Source organism: Naumovozyma dairenensis, chromosome 2 (genome assembly GCF_000227115.2).
Source record: "Naumovozyma dairenensis CBS 421 chromosome 2, complete genome".
Lineage (NCBI taxonomy): Eukaryota > Fungi > Ascomycota > Saccharomycetes > Saccharomycetales > Saccharomycetaceae > Naumovozyma > Naumovozyma dairenensis.
The window spans coordinates 1,306,230-1,330,051 of record NC_016480.1 but is presented as its reverse complement, the minus strand read 5'-3'; the positions used below and the strand labels follow the sequence as shown (position 1 = coordinate 1,330,051).

The 23,822-nt window shown below is 34.8% G+C and overlaps 6 protein-coding genes across 6 annotated transcripts; 2 read left to right on the top strand and 4 right to left on the bottom strand.

Moving 5' to 3' along the window:
• Positions 1 to 321: 321 nt before the first annotated feature.
• On the bottom strand, positions 322 to 2,121 carry TRM2 (tRNA (uracil(54)-C(5))-methyltransferase; the record flags this gene model as incomplete). The annotated part of the gene is made up of 1 exon (XM_003668769.1): positions 322 to 2,121. The coding sequence occupies one exon, from the start codon at positions 2,119 to 2,121 to the stop codon at positions 322 to 324; it is 1,800 nt and encodes a 599-aa protein (XP_003668817.1).
• A 494-nt stretch (positions 2,122 to 2,615) lies between these two features.
• On the bottom strand, positions 2,616 to 3,503 carry RHO4 (Rho family GTPase RHO4; the record flags this gene model as incomplete). Its single annotated transcript, XM_003668768.1, has 1 exon — positions 2,616 to 3,503. One exon carries the CDS (start codon positions 3,501 to 3,503, stop codon positions 2,616 to 2,618), a length of 888 nt encoding a protein of 295 aa, XP_003668816.1.
• Positions 3,504 to 3,891: 388 nt separating this feature from the next.
• Positions 3,892 to 16,122, top strand: DYN1 (dynein heavy chain; the record flags this gene model as incomplete). The annotated part of the gene is made up of 1 exon (XM_003668767.1): positions 3,892 to 16,122. One exon carries the CDS (start codon positions 3,892 to 3,894, stop codon positions 16,120 to 16,122), a length of 12,231 nt encoding a protein of 4,076 aa, XP_003668815.1.
• A 1,311-nt stretch (positions 16,123 to 17,433) lies between these two features.
• Positions 17,434 to 18,345, top strand: MRS4 (Fe(2+) transporter; the record flags this gene model as incomplete). The annotated part of the gene is made up of 1 exon (XM_003668766.1): positions 17,434 to 18,345. The coding sequence occupies one exon, from the start codon at positions 17,434 to 17,436 to the stop codon at positions 18,343 to 18,345; it is 912 nt and encodes a 303-aa protein (XP_003668814.1).
• A 246-nt stretch (positions 18,346 to 18,591) lies between these two features.
• Positions 18,592 to 19,926, bottom strand: HFL1 (Hfl1p; the record flags this gene model as incomplete). Its single annotated transcript, XM_003668765.1, has 1 exon — positions 18,592 to 19,926. One exon carries the CDS (start codon positions 19,924 to 19,926, stop codon positions 18,592 to 18,594), a length of 1,335 nt encoding a protein of 444 aa, XP_003668813.1.
• Positions 19,927 to 20,330: 404 nt separating this feature from the next.
• On the bottom strand, positions 20,331 to 23,498 carry TRK2 (Trk2p; the record flags this gene model as incomplete). The annotated part of the gene is made up of 1 exon (XM_003668764.1): positions 20,331 to 23,498. One exon carries the CDS (start codon positions 23,496 to 23,498, stop codon positions 20,331 to 20,333), a length of 3,168 nt encoding a protein of 1,055 aa, XP_003668812.1.
• Positions 23,499 to 23,822: the final 324 nt, after the last annotated feature.

The following is a 23,822-nucleotide window of genomic DNA, read 5'->3' as shown; positions in this document are numbered from 1 at the left end:
TCATCATCTCATACGGTAAATTTGAGCAGGATCGATAATTTTTTAGAAAAAAATGTTTTGATATGTATGGGTGATGTTTTCAAAATGTACTGATGTTTCATTTATCTTTTGACTGTCTTCCCGACCGGGATGATGAACAATATGTAAAAATAAACCATTCTTAAATCCATCCACTAATTCGTCGATCAAGACAGTAAGATATTTTATAACAGAGGATCCAGTTGAAGAATGTTATGTCATGTAAATTAACCTGATATAATATACAAAATAACAATAATAATAATACATAGTCTATAAAAAGTCCAAAAAATCGGGCAAAAATTATATTCTTGTCAAAACAGCAACACTTTCTACATGATGTGTTTGAGGGAAAAAATCAAAACCTCTAATACTTTCCACTTTATAATTGTGACCCATTTCAGTTTCTTTGATGAAGTATTCAATATCTTTGGCTTGTGAATGTACATTACAAGAAATATAGACAATTCTTGCAGGATAATATGTTGACAATTGCTTTAAAAAGATATCATCACATCCTTTTCTTGGAGGATCTAAAATAACTGACGTTTTGTCATTTGGTGTATCAATTGATTCAAAGAGTTTTTCTGCTTTACCAGCAATGAATTTACAATTCTTAATCCCATTTGCCTTAGCATTCTTTTCTGCGAAAGAAACACTATCCGCTGATATTTCTACACCAATAACTCTGTCAACACCTTTGGAACTACAAATACTGAATAAACCGGATCCACAGTAGGCATCAACTAAGTAACGTGGTTCATTTTCTTTCGAGTTTGGAAGTTGTAAGTTATCACGAACATATTTAGTAACTACGGGTAAAATTGAATTGTTATTTTGGAAAAATTCACCTGCTGTAAAGTTGAAGGTGTACCCATCGACATATTCTGTCACGATTTGTCTTTGATGAGTAACACATGTCTTAGCCAATTTAACGTTATGCTTTTTGTCATCGACTTCAATAAAGCTAACTTTACCGTTTTCATCTCTAGACCCTTCGCCTAGTTGTTCGTCTATATCCTTTGATGGATCCAAAATAATTGTGTTTTCTCTTAATAAGAATGTTGCTCCTTTCTTGTATTTTTTAAATTCATCTGCAAACCTCCTTCTTTCATTTCTCAAACCAATATTTATAATGTCAGTGGCCAAGGAACACTCTTCAATATCTAAAATCGGTCCATCACCACCTACATGAAGAGTTTCTTTTCTCCATTTTGGTCTTCCCTTTTGTCCAAATCCTAAAGGTGGTCTCTCCTCTAAAGTTTTCAACCTTCTTGGCACATCAAAATGTGGAGTTATCTTAGTCCTATAACCATATTGTAAAGGTGAAGCGACAGTATCACTGATATCCGGTAATAATCCTTCAGACAACAGATTAGGAGAAAAATATTTATAAGCGTTATAAATAGTATTTTTCTTTATCTCCAACTGTGTTTGGTAATTTAAGAAATCATATTGACTGCTTGATGCTTTACCAAAATATTTATCTTTGATTAATTCGTCTTTCCTAATTAATGATTTCTCCACAACATTTAGAAGATCACTTTCCACATAAGTTGGGTGTGTTTTAAACACTTTGATATCAACAACATCATCAGGCAAACCGAATGGGATGGTAACAATTTGCTTCTTGTCTTTCTCAACAGGGTTATCGATAATAGCTAGACCATCACCGTTGGAACTTAATTTTAAAACTTTGACATTTCTAACTTCACGATGATATTGTTTTGTTATAGGACCATCATATTTAGGAAAATCATTTAAAATTGAGGTAACATTGTTTGAAATTTGTTCACGAGTTAAATTTTGTTCAGATAATAACTCATCAATTTCAAACTGTAATACTCCTAAAGGTGACGTGGGATCAACTTTCTTAGTCCTGTATTTTTTAAGTTTTATCTTTTTNTTTGAGCTCTTGTTTTTTGGGATTTTTGTAGATTCAGCGGTGGATACTTTTGATAACGATCTTTTTGGGTTTAGATTAGTTTTTTCAGTATGAGGAACTGATACTGGAGAAGAAGAGGAAGATGTTGGCATAGTTGTAGGTTTCTGAAGACGAAGAAACCTAAGTAATTTCGACGAGCCTCTCTTAAATAATTCCATGTTTGATTATATGGCTCTTATTTGTATCACGTTATGGGTTAAAAGGTTGATCCGTTGAGTTATTTAGTAAGCGATGAGATGAAGAATTCGATGAATGTTATTTTCTTCTATTTTGTCAACACTGCATCTGTGACAGAAAATTTTCTCCGCGTATAATTGGAATCCTAATCTTCGCGCACGTTATTATTTATTTATAGTCATAAGTTAACGTTAACGATGTTTATAGTGGGAAATGTAGCAAAAAAATGGACAATAACACTTCAAGTTGAGCAATCCATAAGGATAGGAACCAGTATCATGTGCATAAGGTGACATAGTCTTATATATAATAAATTATACATATTAGTTATTAATTATTAGACCTTTTACGGATGTTTTAATTTCCTTTGACATTAATTATTCGAGTTTTTATATACCATCTCTTACTTTTTACCTTCGGGGAATCATGTTAATATATGAATATAAGCTGTAGCATTGCTTTTTTATACCAAGATCTAAGTTATGATACATCTGGAACCTTTAAATCGTTCATTTTTAGCTCGGACAGGTTTATCCACTTTAATATCATAACTTGTGGCCAAATTGCTTCTTCTTTTTGATACATTTTTTTTAAACGGATTTTTCAAGACAGAATTCGATGCTTTGCCATCCCCACGAGAATCACCGAGAACAATCTCGATGGCTTTGTTGAACACTTCTTCAACATTGTCCCTTGACTTGGCTGAACATTGAAGATGGACAAATGCACCCATCTTCTTAGCTATTAATTCGGCATGTTTGGTTTCAACAAGACCCTCCCCTTTATCTTCAGCATATAAATCTGATTTCAGTCCAATAAGCATAACGGGAGTCTTCCCACAAAAATGTCTAACCTCGGGGAACCACAATTCTTCTACATGCTCTAAGGACGTTTTATTATCCACACTATAACATACCATCAATACATCAACATCTGTATATGAAAGGGGCCTCAGTCTGTTGTATTCTTCTTGGCCTGCTGTATCCCATAATGCTAACTCAATCACTTCTCGATTAGGCATATTTACACTTGTCACATAGTTCTCGAACACAGTAGGTATATAATCTGTAGGAAATTCATTATTTACATAAGATATCAATAGACACGTCTTTCCAACGTTACCGTCTCCCACTACGACAATCTTTAAGTGGTAGTCTGCCACTTTGTGATCTTTTTTCATTTGTTCATAACTAGGGATACTAGATAAAGTTCTCGCAAATGCTGAGGACAACTTCGGTTTCCACTTTTCCTCTATAGAGGGGGTTGTTGATGCAACTTCTGAAGAAATTGATTGGTTATAAAGATGTTCTTTCTTCGAGTATAGAGTAAGATTGTCTGTTCTTTTCGGTTCCTCTATTGTCATGCCGTTTTGCTTAGCCCTTTTTTTTTATTATAATATTATTGGTATTAGTTAATTATATTAATCTCTGTGTTCATCAGCCTACCCAATATATTCTATCCTTTCATATATAGGATGTTGGGGTCCTTCTTTTGTAGTCTTTCATTCCCTAATTCTTAATTGCCTATAACTTCCCTTGTAATTAGCGGCTCAAAACCATAATTGCTCGAGCCGCCATTATTCTCGGAGATGTTGGATCTGTTAAATTTACACTGTAAATAAACATAAATAAATAAACAAACCTTTACAATACTCTCCATACATAGGTTGCTCTTATAATCAAATCAAGAACAAAAAGAGAAAAAGTCTGCCAATCTAAGGAAGCCCGATTAATCACGTCTATAAATACGATATGGAAGAACAGCTCTTTGAAGAGTTAGTCGATTTCTGTGCTAATCTTATCGTTCATAAAATAGTCGATGGCGAAATAAACAATCAAAAGGACATTATAAAAATTAAAATAACGGAGAAATATACTCCTAATTTAAGCTCATTTCTGAATCCAGACCTTAATTCTATAAATGCTAATACAATATTGATAAATGTAAACGAGTCAAACAATGATTTTACCATAATAGCGGGTTCCGAATGTCTTTCATCAAATAATATGGCTGAAGAAGGAATACATTCATTGGTCCTGATCATCAAAAACAGGGACACAATAGATGTGCAGAAACCTCTCACCTCTCAATTATCAGCTCTCTTCCTACCACAATCGGAGAATTATGAATCTTTGATTACAATGCTCAATTTCAAAATTGGATCAATGTTCAATGTGACGAAATCTGTTGCGTTAGAAAATACTCAAGTTATACCTCAACCACCACAAATCATAGACGACGTAGATGATTATATAAGTGCAATCATTTCTGAAGGAGCCGATATTGACACATGGCAAGAATACCTTGAACAATCTCGCCTAGATGACTTTAGTTTTCTCAATGAACTACAAAGTAAAGTTAATAAATGGCATAAGGAAATATCAGCATTTATATCCATTACTCCTAATGTGAAAAATATTTCTCTAAACAGTGAATTACAACTCTGGTCGCACATGGAAGCTAGTTTATCTGACCTTTTAACCCAGTTAGGCACCCCCGATATTATGATAACTCTACAGATATTACTACATGCAAAAAGAGTACATTTAATCGATGATGCTATTTTGCTTACCCCTGTATCTGAAAAGTTGAAGCTGCTGAGGGACTACATTAAATTCTTAACGTCATTCCCCAAAGAATTTTTTGATAATTCAAACACATTCGAGCAAATAGACACGGTAGTTGAAGATATACATTTGACATTCCATAAACTGAGGTATACAAAGTATCCAATAGAAAGATCATTATTGCTAATTCAAGATATATCAAATCAATTAATTATAAAACTACTAGAATTGATATCAGGTGCGTTTAATGCGCCATATACTTCATTTAAAAAATATATGAATTCTACCTCTACTATTTTGGAAAAATGGGATGAAGTATTACAAGATTGCCTTTTGTTTCTTCGTGAATCAAAAAGGAAATCGTCAGAATCCGTTATATTACCTAAATCATTTAATTACATATTATCCAACATCAGAAAAAATACCAAAGATATGAGGGATCTTAGAAAACAGCATAGTAAACTTCAGAAAGTGTTGACCCGAATAAACTATGAAGGTTATGATACTGACTTACAACAACTCTATTATCCATTGACAAAGGTTGGCCTACAAAAAGAAACTTTCCTTTCTGATTGGAATGCCGCTCATTCATTCTATCAAAGACGGCTCATTGAACTGGAAAAAAAACTTATAAATATATTAAAAAGTACTTTAGCTGGTAAAACCGCATCTGAGGAAATAATCCAAGAATTACTGAGGTTTAAGCCACTCATGGATGTTAATCCTAGAATAAAATTTCAAATCAAAAAATATCAACAGTTTCTTCAAAACTCTATTAAGAAAGAAATCGCTCTTTTGGAAGATAAACATTTACTGAGCAAAGGGATCGAGGGTGTAGCGCGTATAGGGGAGATATCGCCTTTAGGAGTCGCTATTAATAATGACTATCAAATCAAAGTTCGTATCGAACGTATAATAAAAAGAATGGAATATTTATTAGGGAAGGATTGGAGAGATACTAGTGATGGTTCCTTTATCTTCAATAAGTATTTAACCATGGAAAAAAGCTTAGGCCCTGAGTATCGTATAGAAAATTGGATACAAGGTTTCCCTAAACAATTATCTGACATACAAGATGTATCTGTCATAAAGATATTAAAAGAAGACAAAAATAGTTTTCAGTTGCAAGTGAACTTTGATTTTACAATAGTAACCATACTCAAAGATGTTAGATATCTCCAATATATGGATCATGATATCCCATTGCATATCATCAACGTTACAAACTCAAATAAACACATTTGCCCTCATGCAATTCAAATATTGGAACAGATCCAAACGTTTTATTCTCTTTTAAATGAATTAAGAACTTGTAAATATACTAATCCAATTTTTAAAAAAGATATACAACTGATATGGGACCTTATAGAAGTCGCTGTCACGACACCATGGAGTTCATTGTTTACGATAAATCGATCACTGGATGGGGACGTTAGTCAATCAGATTTTATAATAGAGCTGGAAGATAGAATTTCCCATGTATTAAATAAATTTCCATTTTTTGAAGAATTAGAGGATAAATTAAAAGTGTTATTCGAATCTGCCGTTAGTAACTCCACTAGCCTAAAAGACATCGAGAAAATCATTCCACAAGTTCGTTCACTGGTCGATGCCATCCCTTATATTTCTTCTGAGGACGTGACGAATTATGAAATATATCTCGATAGTATAATATCAGAACTGGTTTATGACTTTCTTAAGCAACAACTGAAGAACTTACAGTTTACGGAAAAAATTGTTACTTTAACTTTCAAAAATGGATGCGTTGAAACTTCTCCAGGTCTACAAGAAATTAAAACCTCCTGGCTGGAAGAAATTGACACTCTACTTTTCCAAGCAGTCAATATTTCTAAAGTACAGAAAGGAAACACTTCGGTTAATGACCCATCAAAGTTCTTGCTCCTCTATAAGGAACTCAAGGGAGAGATCAGTTGTTCTGTACATGAATTAGAATCAATACATCTTGCGGCCATTGAATATTTAGAACAATGGCGCAGGAACGAAAGGATGTGGGATCTGAATGAACTAGCTGTGACGACTCTTATAGGATCAGATATTAAGAAATCCTACTCTTTATTAAAAGATTTTTTCTTTTCAAACCAACAATTTGAACAATTACAGTTCAAAACAAAAATAGGAAATCTTTTAACTTTTCAGAACCAAACAGCTTATGCATATATATCCGCAAAATATAATTATTGGCAACAGTTCCTGCGCGATATCCTGGTAGATCTATATATGAGAAACGTTGCTTCCTTCCTTACTAGTATTAAGACGTATTATACTAAGCTAGAACGAATCTCAGGTCATTCTTCATCCCTCCCAGATATAACGGAACTGGTTCAAACTATTAATTCAGCGAAAACGGACAAGACATCGATCGAAGAAACCGTCCAACTATATCAATCAATAAACCAGCTATTGTCTAGGTACCGAATTAGAAGACCAATTGATTATATATACATAGAACAAGTCGAAGGAGATGTCGCAATGTTAAATGAATTAGCAAGTCGAAAAGAACGCTTACTGCAAGAACGTCGGACAGAAATAAGTTCGCTTCTACAGAGAGAAAGTCAAAGTTTAAAAGAGTACTGCCAGTCCATGTTAGAAGATTGGGAGAACAAGAAACCTGTAGCAGACGATATAGTTCCTCAGGAAGCACTTGCGATAACCTCTGTTTTTAAACTTACTTTTCATGAAATTCAATCTAAAAGCGAGTTAATCGATAATGCCTCGAAATTATTATCGCTCCCATTAACCATACATATTGATACTGCTGGGATATTAGATGAATTAACCAGGTACGAAAATGCATGGCTATCAATAGATGATCTTTGGAGGAAAGTTGAAACGTTAATGGAACAAAAATGGATAGATACTGATATAAATCATACTATCCTCATTGCAAGAAAAATATCAGTTCATACGGCTGAGTTATCTCCCAATGTTACTCATTTTTTAGCTTACCAAAAAATCAATGATCATATCAAGAATCTTTTGAAAGCCCACAAAATACTGATACTATTGAAAGATGCAGCACTGAAGCCTCGCCATTGGAAGTCGATATTCCAGTTGTTGGGAGGTAATTCTATTAAAGGAAGTGTGTTAGAGGAGGGTACATTTTCGTTGAGGAAACTAATAGAAGGAACTCTGTTCCTGTATGAGTCAGATGTTAATAATATTATTGAACAAGCTCAGAAAGAGTACACCGTAGAGAAGTCGTTGGATCGTATTAAAAGGTTTTGGGAGACAGCTCAGTACACATTTTCCGCTAACATGGTCGGTATCAGAATCGTTCAAGAATGGGATGGATTACAAGATGCCTGCATCACTGATCTGGATGAACTTTCTGCCATGAAGAATTCAAGATATTTCAATATATTCGAACAAACATCTTTGGATTTGGAGGCAAAACTTACAGAATTTTCCCTTCTTCAGTCATCGTGGATCGAGTGCCAATTTTATTGGTTAGATCTATATGGTATTATTGGAAAGACCGAAGAAATGCAAAAGCTATTACCTTTGGAAACGACAAAATTTAGGAACGTAACACAGGAATTCAAGTCTTTCACAGCAAGAGTAGCCTCTTTCACTGCTGCGCTCGATACACTACATATTCCTAATGTACTTACATTACTTCAAAATATCCTCGATTCATTATTCTTAATCAAGTCTTCTTTAAACGACTTTTTAGAAAAGCAAAGAAAGTTATTTCCACGTTTTTATTTTTTAGGGAACGAAGATTTATTAAAGCTTATTGGAAGTAATGGTAATTTGCATGACATCTCAAAATATATGGTTAAAATGTACGCCACTATTGATCAAGTGGTTGTATCTGGAAACATAATAAGTGGTGTTCAATCACCAGAAGGGGAAGTACTAACGTTACATGAATGCGTTACTGTTACACCTAACAGTCAAACAAATATATGGTTGGAGAATCTAGATAAAGAAATCAAACTGACACTTGCTGGAGATGTTAAAAAATGTTTATCGAAAGTTCGAAGTGGAGAAATGTTTTTAACCTTAATTGACCAATTCAGCTTTCAAGTGCTGTTACTCGCTTTTCAAGTTTCGTGGACCTATAAACTGGAAGCTGACCATGCCACCATCGAAATCGAGGACTTAATTGTAGAAATTAAGGAGCAAGTTGCCCAATTAAGTTCTGAACTAAGGTCCAGTTGCGAATCTCTAAGAAAGAAAAAACTCAAATTATTGTTGATTGAGGCTAAACTCTATTCTTCTATTTTAACAACATTGAAAGAGAAAAACGGAATCGAAGAGAAGCAGTCAATTTGGATGAAGATGCAAAGATTTTTCTATCACCCAGAGGAGAAGGATCCATTGAAATCTATAACTATATCACAACTTACCTACACAAATTACTACGGCTTTGAATATATCGGTGTTCCGGAAAGATTGATATATACGCCATTGTTAATGAATGCCTTCTCTGCGTTAACCAATTCGTTTCAACAAGGATATGGAGGACACTTTTTTGGGCCAGCTGGGACTGGTAAAACCGAAAGTGTAAAAGCTCTAGGGCAAAACTTAGGGAAAACAGTTATAGTTTTCAATTGTGACGATACCTATGACTTTCAGTCGATGTCAAGATTGCTAACCGGTATCTCCCAAATTGGTGCCTGGGGGTGCTTTGATGAATTTAATCGACTTGATGAGAAGGTTTTAAGTGCAATTTCTCAACAAATAGCTATGATCCAAAAAGGTCTGCTAAACAAAGATGAAAATATTGTATTAATGGGAAACGTGGAGTTTTTACATCCACAAACAGCTATAGTGATAACATTAAATAATGAATATGAAGGTAGATCCCAACTACCTGAGAATTTGAGGAAAATCTTCCATGAATTTTCGATTAAAAAGGCAGATACTAAAATAATTGTCGATGCAATCCTTAGTATATTTGGCTTTACAAATTCCTTGGTATTAGCTGATAAACTTGTCACTTTATTTGAGACATTAAAGAAAGAATGTAGCCCTCAAAAACATTACGATTTTGGATTAAGATCTATCAAAAAAATCCTGAAAAAGTGTGCACAATTGCTCAACCTGCAGCCAGATATAGGCCACGAACAACTTATTATCGAAAGTATTCATCGTATTTTACTTCCTTCATTGAGTAAAGATGACGAACGCATTTTTATAACTCATTTGCATGAATTTTTTGGAGATTTCCCAACACTTGATGATTCGGAACAGTTTCTTCAGCATTTGAGAAATGTATGTTCGGAAAACGGGATGTTCTTTACGGATGAATTGGCTAAAAAATGTCTTCAATTATATAATTTTCAAATGTCACAAGATGCAATTATCCTGTTAGGTGATGCTGGAATTGGCAAATCCACTATTCTGAGGTTAACTCTTTCTTCAATTTCTGCTCTTTCAGGTAAAAAAAATATTATATACACAATTGATACCAAAGTATTGTCTAAAGAAGAATTGTATGGAAGGATGAATAAGGCTACTTTAGAATGGACGGATGGTCTATTTACTTCACTAATAAGGGATATTCACAATGACATAATTGGTACGTTCAGAAATGCACATATTTGGATTGTATTCGATAGCGATATCGATCCCACTTATGTCGAGACTCTAAACAGTGTACTTGACGACAATAAAATATTAACTTTGCCTAATGGGGAACGGTTTAAAATACCTGCGAACCTACATTTGATTTTTGAAACAACAGGTGTACATTATGCAACGCCTGCAACAATAACTAGGTGTTCCCTTATATGGTGTAATTCCACATTGTTATCCTCTTATCCGAAGTTTAAGGCTATTTTTGATTCACATTCATCAAAGTTTCTGCAGAAGCATGGAAATGATACAAATAAATTTCAAGACGTAACAAAGATATTTGACTCTATAGTGACTCCTGAACTGCTTGAAGAGTTGATTTCTAAATCTTTAAAGATGGATCATATCATGCCTTTTGATGATATTAGGGCTTGTGATACTATTATTCGACTTTTCTTTTTATTCCTAGAGCGCTTTTATAATAAAGTCATGAGAAAGATCGATGATAATATTAGAAGAAAAATAATAGTCAAGATAAAACAAATCATGCTTTTTTCCTTCACATGCGGCTGTAAACCAGAATGTAGGGAAGAAATGATTAATGAACTCAATACTAAAATCAAGACAGCCGAAGACGTCGAGGCAATTACATTTACTTCCGATTTTGACCTCGTTCAAGTTTCAAGCATCCTTCCTGAGGTGGAGTTAGATGTATCTCATGTTATGCTGCCTGATGTTATCATCCCAACGGCAGAAATTCTGAGCCAAGAGATCAGATATACCGAATTATTGGAGGCAAACAAAGCAATTATTCTTTGTGGTCCTCCTGGTTCCGGTAAAACAATGACTTTAAATAATATGCTGCTTAAATCTCCTAAATTCAAGCTTGTTGGCATGAACTTTTCAAAGGATACCAAAATTTCGAACGTTCTGAGAACATTATCAAGACATACAGAATATAGAAGGAATGCCAACGGCTCTACGTTATCTCCAAAGGATGGGACACAAACTCTAGTATTTTTTTGTGATGAAATTAATCTAACAAAACCAGATGCCTATAATTCCCAGATTGTTGTCCTTTTCCTCAGACAATTGATAGAGAAGAATGGATTCTGGAGAACTCCTGAGAACCAATGGGTAACATTAGAGAGAATCATTTTTGTTGGCGCCTGTAATCCACCTAGTGATGTTGGGAGAATTCCTCTGGCACCTACATTCATTAGGCATACTTGCGTAGTTTTTGTCGACTACCCTAGAACGGATGCGTTGAGACATATATACAAATGTTATTTCAAAGCCATCTTAAAATTATGCCCCTCATTCGGGAATATAGCCGAGGACTTGTCAAACTGTTCAGTATCTCTTTATAACGCAACTAAAAAATCATTTACGCAAAGTAACTATCCACATTATGTATTCTCACCTAGGGAGCTTACCAGATTGGTAAGAGGTTTCTTCAATTCCTTGGCTGAGGGCCCTCAACAAAACCTAATATCGTTGTTAAAGGTATGGATATACGAAGCTTGGAGAGTTTTTGCCGACCGCCTAACGTCGAAAGAAGATCTTGCCTTATTCCAGTCTAACGTCACTAGATTATTAGAGGAAAATTTCCCATATCAGGATATTGATACAATCAATATGAACTGTTTGTTATTTTCTGATTGGTTAAGCATAGAATATAAAGAGGTGTCTAAAGAAGCCCTTTTCGAATTTGTACAGCAACGGTTTCAAATTTTTTCAGAAGAAGAATATGATATGCCTATTGTCATATATGATGAAATGTTGGATCATCTACTAAGAATCGACCGTGTCTTTAAGCAAGTACAAGGGCATACAATGCTCATCGGGGCAGAATGTATTGGAAAGAAAATAATGACCAACTTTGTTGCATGGTTAAATGGAATCATAGTTCTAGAACCCAACATACATAGAAGATATACACTATCTGATTTCGATGACTTTTTGAGAATGGTTTTAACAAAATGTACATTAGAAGAACGTAGAGTTTGCCTCATTATCGACGAATCTAATATTCTCGAAACGGCATTTTTGGAAAGAATGAATACGTTACTCGCTAACGCGGATATCCCTGATTTATTCCAAGGTCAAGATTATGAAAACTTGATATCAAAACTTCAGAGTAAGATTAAGAGTATGGGATTGCTGTTAGATACCGAACAAGAACTTTATAATTGGTTTACACATGAAATTGCCCGAAATCTACATGTCGTGTTCACCATCTCAGAACCGACTGGTACGAATCCATTCAAGATGGTCAGTTCTCCAGCATTATTCAATAGATGTGTTGTAAATTGGATGGGTACTTGGTCTACGAAAACGATGTTGCAAGTAGCAAATAGTTTGGTCACAGATATCCCACGCGATTATATGGATCAAACCATACCCATTGATGCCATACGTATTATTCCTTTCGAATTTAATACATTTATCGACATGCTTATAGGGATAGTCGTATTATTTGATAGCAGTTATTTCGAGGACTTTGATATTGGCCCTAAATCACCTGCACATTTCGTCTCGGCTATAAGATCTTTGAGTCATACCTTTAGGAATATGCATGAGCAGCTAGAAATCGAACGGCAATTCACAATAAATGGGCTTGAAAAGCTTACCGAGTCTGTCGTTAAAGTCCAAAATCTAGAGAAAGAGCTTTCAGTTAAAAAAAGTGAACTAGAAGTTAAAGAACAAGAAGCTAGAAAAACGTTGGATAATTTACTTTTTGAACAAAATGAATCAGAAAGGAAACAAGAAGCTACTGAGGAAATCAAAATAATATTGGAAGAGCGCGAGGTGGAAATTATAAACCATCGAGATTTAGTTATCAAAGAGCTGCGACTTGTCGAACCAGCAGTATTAGAAGCTCGAAGAGGTGTTCAGAACATTAAAAAACAGCAACTAACTGAAATACGATCTATGATGCATCCGCCTGTCGGGGTGAAGTTAGTCTTGGAAGCAGTATGTGTTATATTAGGACGTACATACTCTACATGGAGAAATATTCAACAGTACATTTCAAAAGATGATTTTATTCGAGATATTATTCAGTATGATACTATTTCTATGATGACTCCAGAGATGAGAGTGTTTGTTAAAGCGAATTTTTTGGAAAGATCAGATTTTACTTTTGAGGCTATTAACAGAGCAAGTAAGGCATGTGGTCCATTATATCAATGGGTATTTGCCCAAGTTAATTATGGAGAAATATTAGAGAGAATCGAACCGTTACAACAAGAAGTAGCTATTGTTGAAGAAGAAACTTTAAAAGCCAGAGCACGTTTACTGGCTGCAGAGGAAATGATTGCTGACCTAAAAGAAAGTATCGAGAAGTCGAAGAATAATTACAGCGGTTTAATACGTGATGTTGAAGCAATTAAAGGACAAATAAAAGTAGTTCATCATAATTTAGAGAGGTCAAAGATTCTAGTGAATAATTTAACCTCCGAAAAAGAACGGTGGGATAGGAACATTAAAGAGTACCATTCACGAACGGATAATTTAATCGGCACTAGTATTCTGTGCGCTATTTCATCCAACTATTTTGGGCCTTTAAACGAAGGACAACGTAACACAAAGTTAAAATTTCTCATGGACATTTTGAACTGTTGTAATTTAAAATACGATAAAGATGTTAAATCCAGCTATTGTAATTTAAACTCTACAGAAAGAGCGAGACTCATCGAAGACGGACTACCTGACGAAGAGTTTCTTCTTGAGAAAATGGAGCTCGCAGTACATTCTGAGGGGAAAGTCCTTTATATTATCGACCCAAGTTGTCAAATTTCGGATATCTTGGGAAAGTTCTATGGTGTAAGATATGTCCAAATTAGTTTCCTTGAGAATGGGTTTGTAAAACGGTTAGAAAACGCTATTAAATTTGGAGGAGTTGTTCTCATCCACAACGCGGAGTTCTACGATCCTATAATAAGCAAGTTAATAACAGGCCAATTTAAAAAGGTTGGGACACGCCAAATAGTACAATTAGGGACAAATGAGATTGATGTGTCACCTGATTTTAAGTTGTTTTTATACAGTCATGCCTCCAATCTTAACATCCCCACCGTTTTAAAAACTCGTACGAGAATAATAAACTTTTCTATTGCAAAAGAAAGTATAGAACTGCAAGCTGTACGTATTGCACTAACTAATGAAGCACCGGACGTCAAACAACAAAAGGAGGAATTAACGAAAATAGGTAGAGATTATAAGAATCTACTAAAAGAGAACGAGCATCAATTACTGGTGCAACTTAATAATTCAGAGGGAAATATCCTAGAAAACGATGTATTAGTAACGACTTTGGAATCCTTGAAAGCTAAATCAACTGAGATTAGTAAAAAGCTTGAAGAAAGTGAACATACAATGAAGAAACTAAACAAATTTGTGGAACAGTATTCGTTATTAGGTAGACATTGTTTCATAGTTTACTCAGTCTTACAAAAACTATCAACTATACATTGGTTTTATCAATTTTCAATTCAACAGTTCCTTGAATGCGTTAGGTCAATTTTCAACGGAAACTTTGAAGCCAATAGCGGTTCTAGCAGGATTCAAGGATTAATTGAAAGACTATATAAGATGACCTTTAGTATGTTTTCACCATGTTTGAATAGTAAGAACAGAAATGTATTAGCAGCCATCTTGTATATCCTTTACATTTCCATAGGACATGACGATTTACCTCGGATTTCTAAGGAGATTACAGCAGCCATAGACTGCCGTAAAGATAAAACTCTCAGGTTAGCTCCAGAATCGGCAACCAAAGAGTTAAGGCATCTATTTGAGTTACTAAGGGATCAATCTTACAATAAAATTGAGAAGTTAATTTGTAGTTATTTTGACGGATCGTCTTCTTTAGAAGATAGGTTAAAAGCGCATAATAGATATGGCCTGATTATTGGATGCGAACAGAATTCTGATGCTTCATTCTTGGTGTCTGATATGGCAGACGCGTCAGAACGCAATTTGACAGTTATTCCCCTTGGTAGCTCCGAAAACAGCAAGTACGCTGAAGAAGAAATTTCAAGGTTACAGAATCAAGGTGGATGGCTTCTTTTACAAAACTTACAAATGTCTCTAGATTGGGTCAGGTCAGTTTTGACAACAATAATTGAAGATAATAGAGTGTTAGAAGATGATCCTTCGAAGAAAGAAGTGAAAATATTTATGACAGCCGACTTACATGGCCAAGAATTACCAATATCCTTGTTACAGCACAGTTACAAAACCGTTTATGATGATAATAAAGGCCTTCTAGAAAGTATTAAAGGGTATTGGTTTGATTCTTTATTAAGAAAGCAAGATAATTCATGTGGAACCCGGTATATCAATTACAGATTCTTGCTGACATTGTTCCATGCATTCGTTTCCTGTCGAAGTAATTTAGCCCCAGTAGGCTTCTCTAAAACGTATGATTTTAACAATCAAGATTATGAATCTTGTCTGAAATACTTGAAACATCTGGTAACGCTCGATGTTTCTGAAAATACTTGTAGGTATCTTTTACAGTACCATATAGGGACGGTTATCTATGGTGGAAAGGTAGATCAATTTACAGACTTGCAAATATTGCAAACTATTTGTAACGAAATCTTTTATGTTGCAGGAAGTTCTAGTCCAAATGATTGTGGTGAAAATGTGAAGGTGCAGATACCAGGAATAGATTTGAAAAAATCATTATTATTCGAATCTCCAGAAGCGGTATCTGATTTCTTAAATTCCATTGAAGAACCAAGTTCACCATTATCAGACTGGCTTGGCATTGGAGAAAAATATGTCCAAAAATATACAGACTTAAGAGCGCAACAAATCTTTACAGAAGTCGCAGGGATTTTTCAAAAATTGGCAGCTTAATATCCCACCCTAGATGAACTTGACTCAAAGCATCAAAACTTTTAGAATTTCTCATGTAACATCTCTAAATATCTTGAAAACGTAAGAGTACATGTCAAGTGTAACTTTATTAATATATAAAAAACACTAGAACACCCTCGAGTCTGGGGCTACATCATAGAGATATCTATGGAGTAGTATACTCTGCCAGTGATATCGATATAACTCTATAAATATCTCCCAACAACGTACATATCGATGATTCGCGTAGTCCATCCAACACGCTAATCTAGCCTGGATCATATCTATCTGAGAACATTGGCCGCACAAAAATGTCAATATGGATTCAGGAATGTAGAAGTCAAAAAGGTAGAGAGAAGCTACATACTACAGAAGAATAGGTTGTTAGGTGAACCAGTCTATAATTTTCACAGAATATTTACTATTTATGAGCCGAGATATGGACTGTATCATACGACTGACCTTTATCAATAGTACATTTTGGTACTAGTTTTACGTTGGGGAACCAAAAGATACCGCTTAAAACTTATTCCAGCCGCGGGTATTAAATAGAATGGTACTAATTGTCTTAAGCTCAATTCCTGCAAATTGTTCAACTCCATTAGCTCTTTGCACTAGGAGGATTGCAGCATACTCCAAAGATAATTAGGCCAAATCGTACCTGTTAGGTCTGTACGTAGTGCAGGCCCTGTAATACTCATCTTTATCGTCGCTCGAGTCTTTTGGTCTTCTGTCACCATTTTGTCCTGAAAAGCGCCGGAAATTGCGCCGGTCTTTGGTTCACACCCATTTTTGATCATAGTGAATTTCAAATAAACTTCAATTGGAGCACCATTATAGGTTAATGCAGAGGTGACAGGTAGAATGCAATAGGTAAACAAAATATGTAAATTTCATATATCATTTTTTTTTAATTTAAAGCTTTCGAAGAAGTAAGGATGAATCATTATTTCTGTCCAAGTTTTCTCTCTTCAAAACTAACATTTAAAGACGCTTCTCATACAAATTTCACAGACCTTTTTCTAAGAAGAGTTATCGGCGGAAAATAACCATATATTTGCACTGCGTTTACGTTAAAAAGACAGAAGAAACTGTATTAATAATCAAGATAATAAAATCATCAAATTTTTAAAAAAAATTGTTTACAGATTTTCTTTGCTCATCTCTGCTCAAATAATATAAAAGTACTAATCATCAGTTTTTCTGTTATTCAATCTGTCCTGAAAATAATATCTTTTTCTCTCTATTATTTTTCTCCACGCTGAATAAATACATCTACTATTGGAAGATATCATTTATTTAGACAGCAATATGAATACCTCAGAAATCCAAATAGCAGAAGAAATCGACTATGAAGCATTACCATCCAATGCTCCTTTAACGCACCAACTGTTAGCTGGTGCTTTTGCTGGAATAATGGAACACTCAGTCATGTTTCCAATAGATGCTTTAAAGACACGAATACAATCAACCTCATTAAAGCCAACATCATCTAATATTCTCTCCCAATTATCCAAAATATCTTCCGCTGAAGGTTCCCTTGCATTATGGAAGGGTGTCCAATCTGTCATACTGGGTGCAGGACCTGCACATGCTGTATATTTCGCTACTTACGAATATGCTAAATCGCATCTAATTGACGAGAAAGATATCCAAACACATCAACCTTTGAAAACTGCATTGAGTGGTACATGTGCTACAATAGCAGCAGATGCATTAATGAATCCATTTGATACAATTAAACAAAGAATGCAATTGAATACAAATTCCACAGTTTGGAACGTTAGTAAACAAATATATAAGAATGAAGGGTTTTCTGCATTCTATTATTCATATCCAACCACTTTAGCAATGAACATCCCATTTGCAGCATTCAATTTCATGATATATGAATCAGCAAGTAAGTTTTTCAATCCTGTAAATACATACAATCCGTTAATTCATTGTCTATGTGGTGGATTAAGTGGTGCCACGTGTGCCGCCATAACAACTCCATTAGACTGTGTTAAAACTGTCTTACAAGTTCGAGGTTCTGAAACCGTGTCATTGGATGTAATGAAACAAGCTGATACTTTTAAGAAGGCTGCTAGCGCTATTCTTGAAGTGCATGGTTGGAAGGGGTTTTGGCGTGGGTTGAAACCAAGAGTGATCGCTAACATGCCTGCTACTGCTATTTCATGGACTGCATATGAATGTGCCAAACACTTCTTAATCTCGGTATAGTGTCCTTCATTTACGATCTTTCACTGAAGCCCTCCTCCATCCACTGGACCAGCTCTATTTGCCATCATATTCCGTTCCATGTATTATCAGGCATACTAGGTGTCCTAGGCATATATATCATAATTTTAGAATATATTCATTTATAGATCTAACCTAATCTTAATATAGACTCTATAGTGTAACATAATTAAAAAGAAGTAGCCAGAATACGGCCAAAGAAATTGAATTAGTTTGTTCTTTCTCTAATTAAACGTTTGCACTACAATGCCGTATGTCAGCACGTATTCTACTTATATTGTTCCCATATTTGTACCCATTGGGATCCCATGTAACTGGATAGTTCGGATCATCTGTGATATACCCTTGTCCTGCAACTGTATCATCCCAATCATCGATTTCTTCATTAAAAATGGTAGAACCGATGTTTGTATTTACGCTTTCATTTTGGTGGGCAACTTGTCTATCAACGTTGCTATTATTGCAATTTGAATTAGCGGGTACACCAATAGCACCGTAATGCATCCAATATCGGTCTTCGCCATTATTAGTAAACCTAACACCTTCATTTATTCTATGCATTCTAGATGTCATATTGGTTCTTGCAACTAACCTACTCTCTGCGGTTGAATCAAAATTTTTAAAATTATAATAAGTTGGACCAGCCAACAAGGTTTGTTTAAAATCCCATTTCAGATCACCCCCACCGAAGCAGTCTCGTAAGGCGTACAAAGTATTCATTCTTGCCGCCATCGGTAATGTTTTAGAGGAATATACTTGCCATGGAAATGCAACAGAATGGAAAATTGCGAATCCAACCATTTCTATACATAATAATCCATTTTGGTATAGATAAGGAGCAATGGAATCGTTTTCTAATTTACCTAATATAGCAATGGTTTGAATGATCATATTTTGCCAATAGGATGCGAAAATTATCAGCTTCACACATAAAAATTTACTCCATGGATTATGAGGTTTTAATTCTTGGTAGAGGCACCTCCAAAATAATGCCAAACTATACAGGGACAAAGTAACTGATACATTATAAATTATTAATAAACCAAATTGTGATTTTTTCATTGATAACGCTTCACTTAGTATTACGCATATGCAATAAAGTGGCTTGAACCAGACATATTGTAATATTCCTCTTTTTACCAGCAGAAAGTCAGATGGATCCGATAAATCAATCGTAGGAAAAAAGTGCCCTAATATCGGAATTGGATGCCTTATTGGGGGATGATTATCATTTATACATATTTCTGTGATAATCCTTCTTTCGCCACCTAAAATCAGTATGAGTAATGAAAAAAATGTGTAAATGACAAATGCTTCATATATTTCTCTGATCGGATCCAGGAGAAGTTGAGCAAGAATTGGACGGAGTGTTGCTATTAGACATGTTAACGAAAATATCGGTACTAGCAGTTGTATTCTGATATTTAATCGTTGTTCGGAGGGTCTTCTGTAATTAAGGAACTGTCTACATATTGAATTGGCAGATATAAGAATAGCCAATACCGTGGCAATGTAACATAAATTTTGCCACCATGAAGGTAAGACCGTATCAACTGGTAACATTAACTGATATTGCAGTCAATCCTTTAAAGATTCATTTGTTTGAAGTAGCTTTTCTTACTTGTGCTCATCTAAATCTCTGTACTATCGAATCTGACCTTAAGGTGGCGAGTCCTTTATGTGTCACTAAAAGCTGCCGGCCGGCAATTTTTCGCCACTAAATAATTTCACTGTCAGTAATTTATAAAAAACGCTATTAAGAGTTGTGAGAACTTCTGGAAGAAAAAGAAGATACAATGTATGTAAATCTCAACAGATTGAATTTAATAAAATTGACGGTAATAAGTATACAAGTATAATTGATACAATATGAAATACGGCTAACACAATTGGTTTTCACTTTTCTTGACTTTCCAAAGGGAAAAAAAAATCGATTAGAAACATCAGAGCCGTTAACAATATGATAATCATTTCCCTCCTTCCAGTCCGTCAGTAGGGGTATCCATGGAATGATTGTCCGCATGATTTTCGTTGGCAGATGAATGGATTCTTCTCCATCCATTTTTAAGCTTATGTAGATGTCTCTTAAAATAACCACTTACTGGATCTTCTTTGCCGATATTTTTAGGCTGCCTACGTAATTTTGAATCTTCAATGTCATCAATGCGCTCTAATCTTTCACTTGGTAACATTATTGCACGATCTAATGCGTATGGTAAACCTCTATTTCTACCTCGTACCAACATAACGATAATAACTAATTTAGACAACGCTGTAAATTGTGCGGATAATGAGGTTGTTGTCCCAGGATAACCTAAGGATAACCCGACAGTACCATAGGCACTTACTATTTCGAATAATATGGAAAATACATTAATAGCAGGCATCTCAGGATCTTGAATCTTTCCACTTTCACATATACAAATGATAAACAACCCCAAAAACATAAACCACATATCAAAAGACAATTGTCTTCTTAAATGAATGGCAATATAAGAATTTGAAGAGTCGTCCTCCTCTTTTTTGTTTTTCTTCTTTTTCTTTTTGGATGTATTCGACTCCCGACGTTCTTTACCAATAGCATGACTTGTAGAGCTATTTGATGATGCCAAAGATTTGCTTTCCTCATCTTCATCTTCTTCTAATTCTTCATCATTATCGTCTTCAAGTGTTGGGCTATGTTGACCATCGGCATTCTTTCCTTCCGCCTCAATTTGATTCAATTCTGACATTGGCATTTTACCATAAATCCCCAAAGATCGTTCTTCATACACGTTTGTTCTTCTCATGGAAATTGCTAATGGCAGTACAGACACATACATCATCAACATATACGACACTTGTATTGATGGGTGCAATAGACTTATATCGAGGGCGGAGAACCCAGCAGTTCTGGTAGTTACTGCCTGGAATAAACCTAATAAGACTCTATAACCACCAGAATATTCTTTCAATATTTCAGCTCCACGATCCAATATAATAAAAAGAACTAAATCAACGCCGTTTAGACCCACTAATGTCATTAACAACCACCACGTTGCATCATTTGGGAATAATAGGGTAAAACACCGACGCGGATGATCTAACAAAAAAGATAAACTTTCTTTAATTTGCGATAAATCTCGTGATAATTTAAACATGACCCAAATAATAGCTCGAAGAAAAACTGGGAATCCGGTATTACCCGCAATAATAAAAAAGATCATTGTTATCAAAGGATATATTGCTCTGCTAAATCGATTCATTGAATCCGGAGTTAATGATAACCCTAAATTGCAAAATGAACTCATCCCGGTAAAAAAAGCCCACCATGCAGGCGCTATACCGTCATTCCTCACAATTTGTCTATATTTATTCTTTAAGCATATCCATGGTAAAAACATAATAGCAATTATGAGATGCAACCCAACATAGTATATCACTAATATAATACAAAGAAGTTTGATTGCACGATATTCTACTCCACCTAGTTCTTCCTTTTGTGCTTTTGATAGTCCATATATTATCGAATTTGGACCTAATTTAGGTTCCCATGATAAATACGTAGATGTTCTTCTTCCTATATTCCGTAAATTTGATCCATCTAAAAATCGTAAGTCATTTAGAGAATCACTAGTATTTAAGTTTTCCTCTTCATCAAATTGATTATCTGTTCGAGCTGGTATAAGGTTAGGATTGTCATAATTGTGGAATGATATTTCTTCAAAGGGCTGTCGTTCACTTTTAGGAGATATGTTCGAGTCATTGGATCGTAATCTTTTAATTGGGTGTAGCTTTGATTTCAACTTTCGTTTATTTATGAGCTTTTTCCTTTTATTGTTTAATCTTAATCTTTTGGACGGTATGGCGTGAAGTGTCGTAGATTGTTCCCTCATTTCTTCTCTTTGTTGACTATCCGGTTTACCTTGTTGATCAGTTTGTGTAATATTGGAGAGCGATGAATAATTAGAATCTTCTGTTCTAGTACGTTTCCCAATAGTGGGGGGTAGAGTATGTCGTGGACTTAGATGTATGTGTGAATTAAACCTTGAACTTGATTGATATAATAAATCTGTATTTCTAAATGTTTTGGGATGCATTTGTTCATTTCTCTTTCTTCTTGTAATACTTCTTGTTGGTTTCGCAATTTCAAACTGGACTAGTCTTTCTGATGAAGGGGGTCGAGCTCCGTTATTAGTAAAGTCGATATTCTTATCTGGTATACGTGTAAATGAATTATTTTTGGTTGGGGAGTCAATAATTAATGGAGGCCCATGATATTGGTCATCAGATAAATTTTCTTTCTTCCGTTGGTTTTGTAATAGGAGCAATGATCTATATATATCTTGAGGTTTGACATCGCTACTTTTCCTTCTTCGTACGAAATGTTCGTTGTTTAATAAAGTGGACTCAGGAGAGGAGTCAGAAGTTGAATGCGAGCCTGATGTGTTAGAAGGGTTAAAATCCCTTCTCAGTTGTGAATTGATTGATTCTGGCGGATTTGAAATACTGTTACCATCGGTAGTATTTTCCCTTCCTAATTTTTTGCCACTAAATAATTTGTCTCTAAAGTCGTCGTAATTGTTGTTAATGCCTCTATTATTAAAATTTTGACTTGCTTTAGACAAAATGTTTGAAGTGGTAGATTTTCTTCTCGTTGGTAATTTAGCCGATAACTCTCTTTCTAAGATAGTCTTAGTTCTTCTTGCCTTAAAATACTTCTTCGAAGACTCTCTAATATTATCAAAATGTCTTTCAAACCAGTATAGTCTAACACCAGCTAGGCAACCATGAATCACTATAGGTGTCGAAAGCCAACATGCAATATAGATGACTATTTGTTGGTAAAGTACTAATTCATTTGTATTAACTGTATTTAATCCACCTTGTGTTGCAGCTCCTGCAGATAAGAATAAGATGTCAATATATTTTTGATTCCTGACCGGATATATGAGAATGGAGGTGAATAGGGCGACAAATATGATATAAAAATAATGGACAGCAATAAAGTTTGGGAATATGTATTTCTTAATTGGTTGGAATTTAGTTCCAAGGCAGTCGATGAAATCACGAAGTCGATGCCCTATTGATTTCTTATAGGCATTGTTGATGTTTGTCAATGTTGAAATGTTGGTTAATGTTCTACCGAATAGCATTTTTCTAAGACTTCTTCGGTGTTGAACTTTTTCATGAGAATATGTACACGGTAAAAAGTATTTGTTTTTAGTTTTTAGTTTTTATTTCGAGAGGAAATGATGAGCTGAGCTACTCCTTTGCAAATGTTATTGTTGCACTTTTTTGGAAACAGACCCTTAAATACTGGCCCTTAGAAAGGGTAGCCTATAAATTAAGATATTTATTTATATATATATATACTTTTCATCCTATTATTATACCATTGTTCTTTTTCCACGGCGCTATCAAATGGCAACGAGAATAGGGTCATTGAAAATTTGAAGCATCACAATATAAATATATAT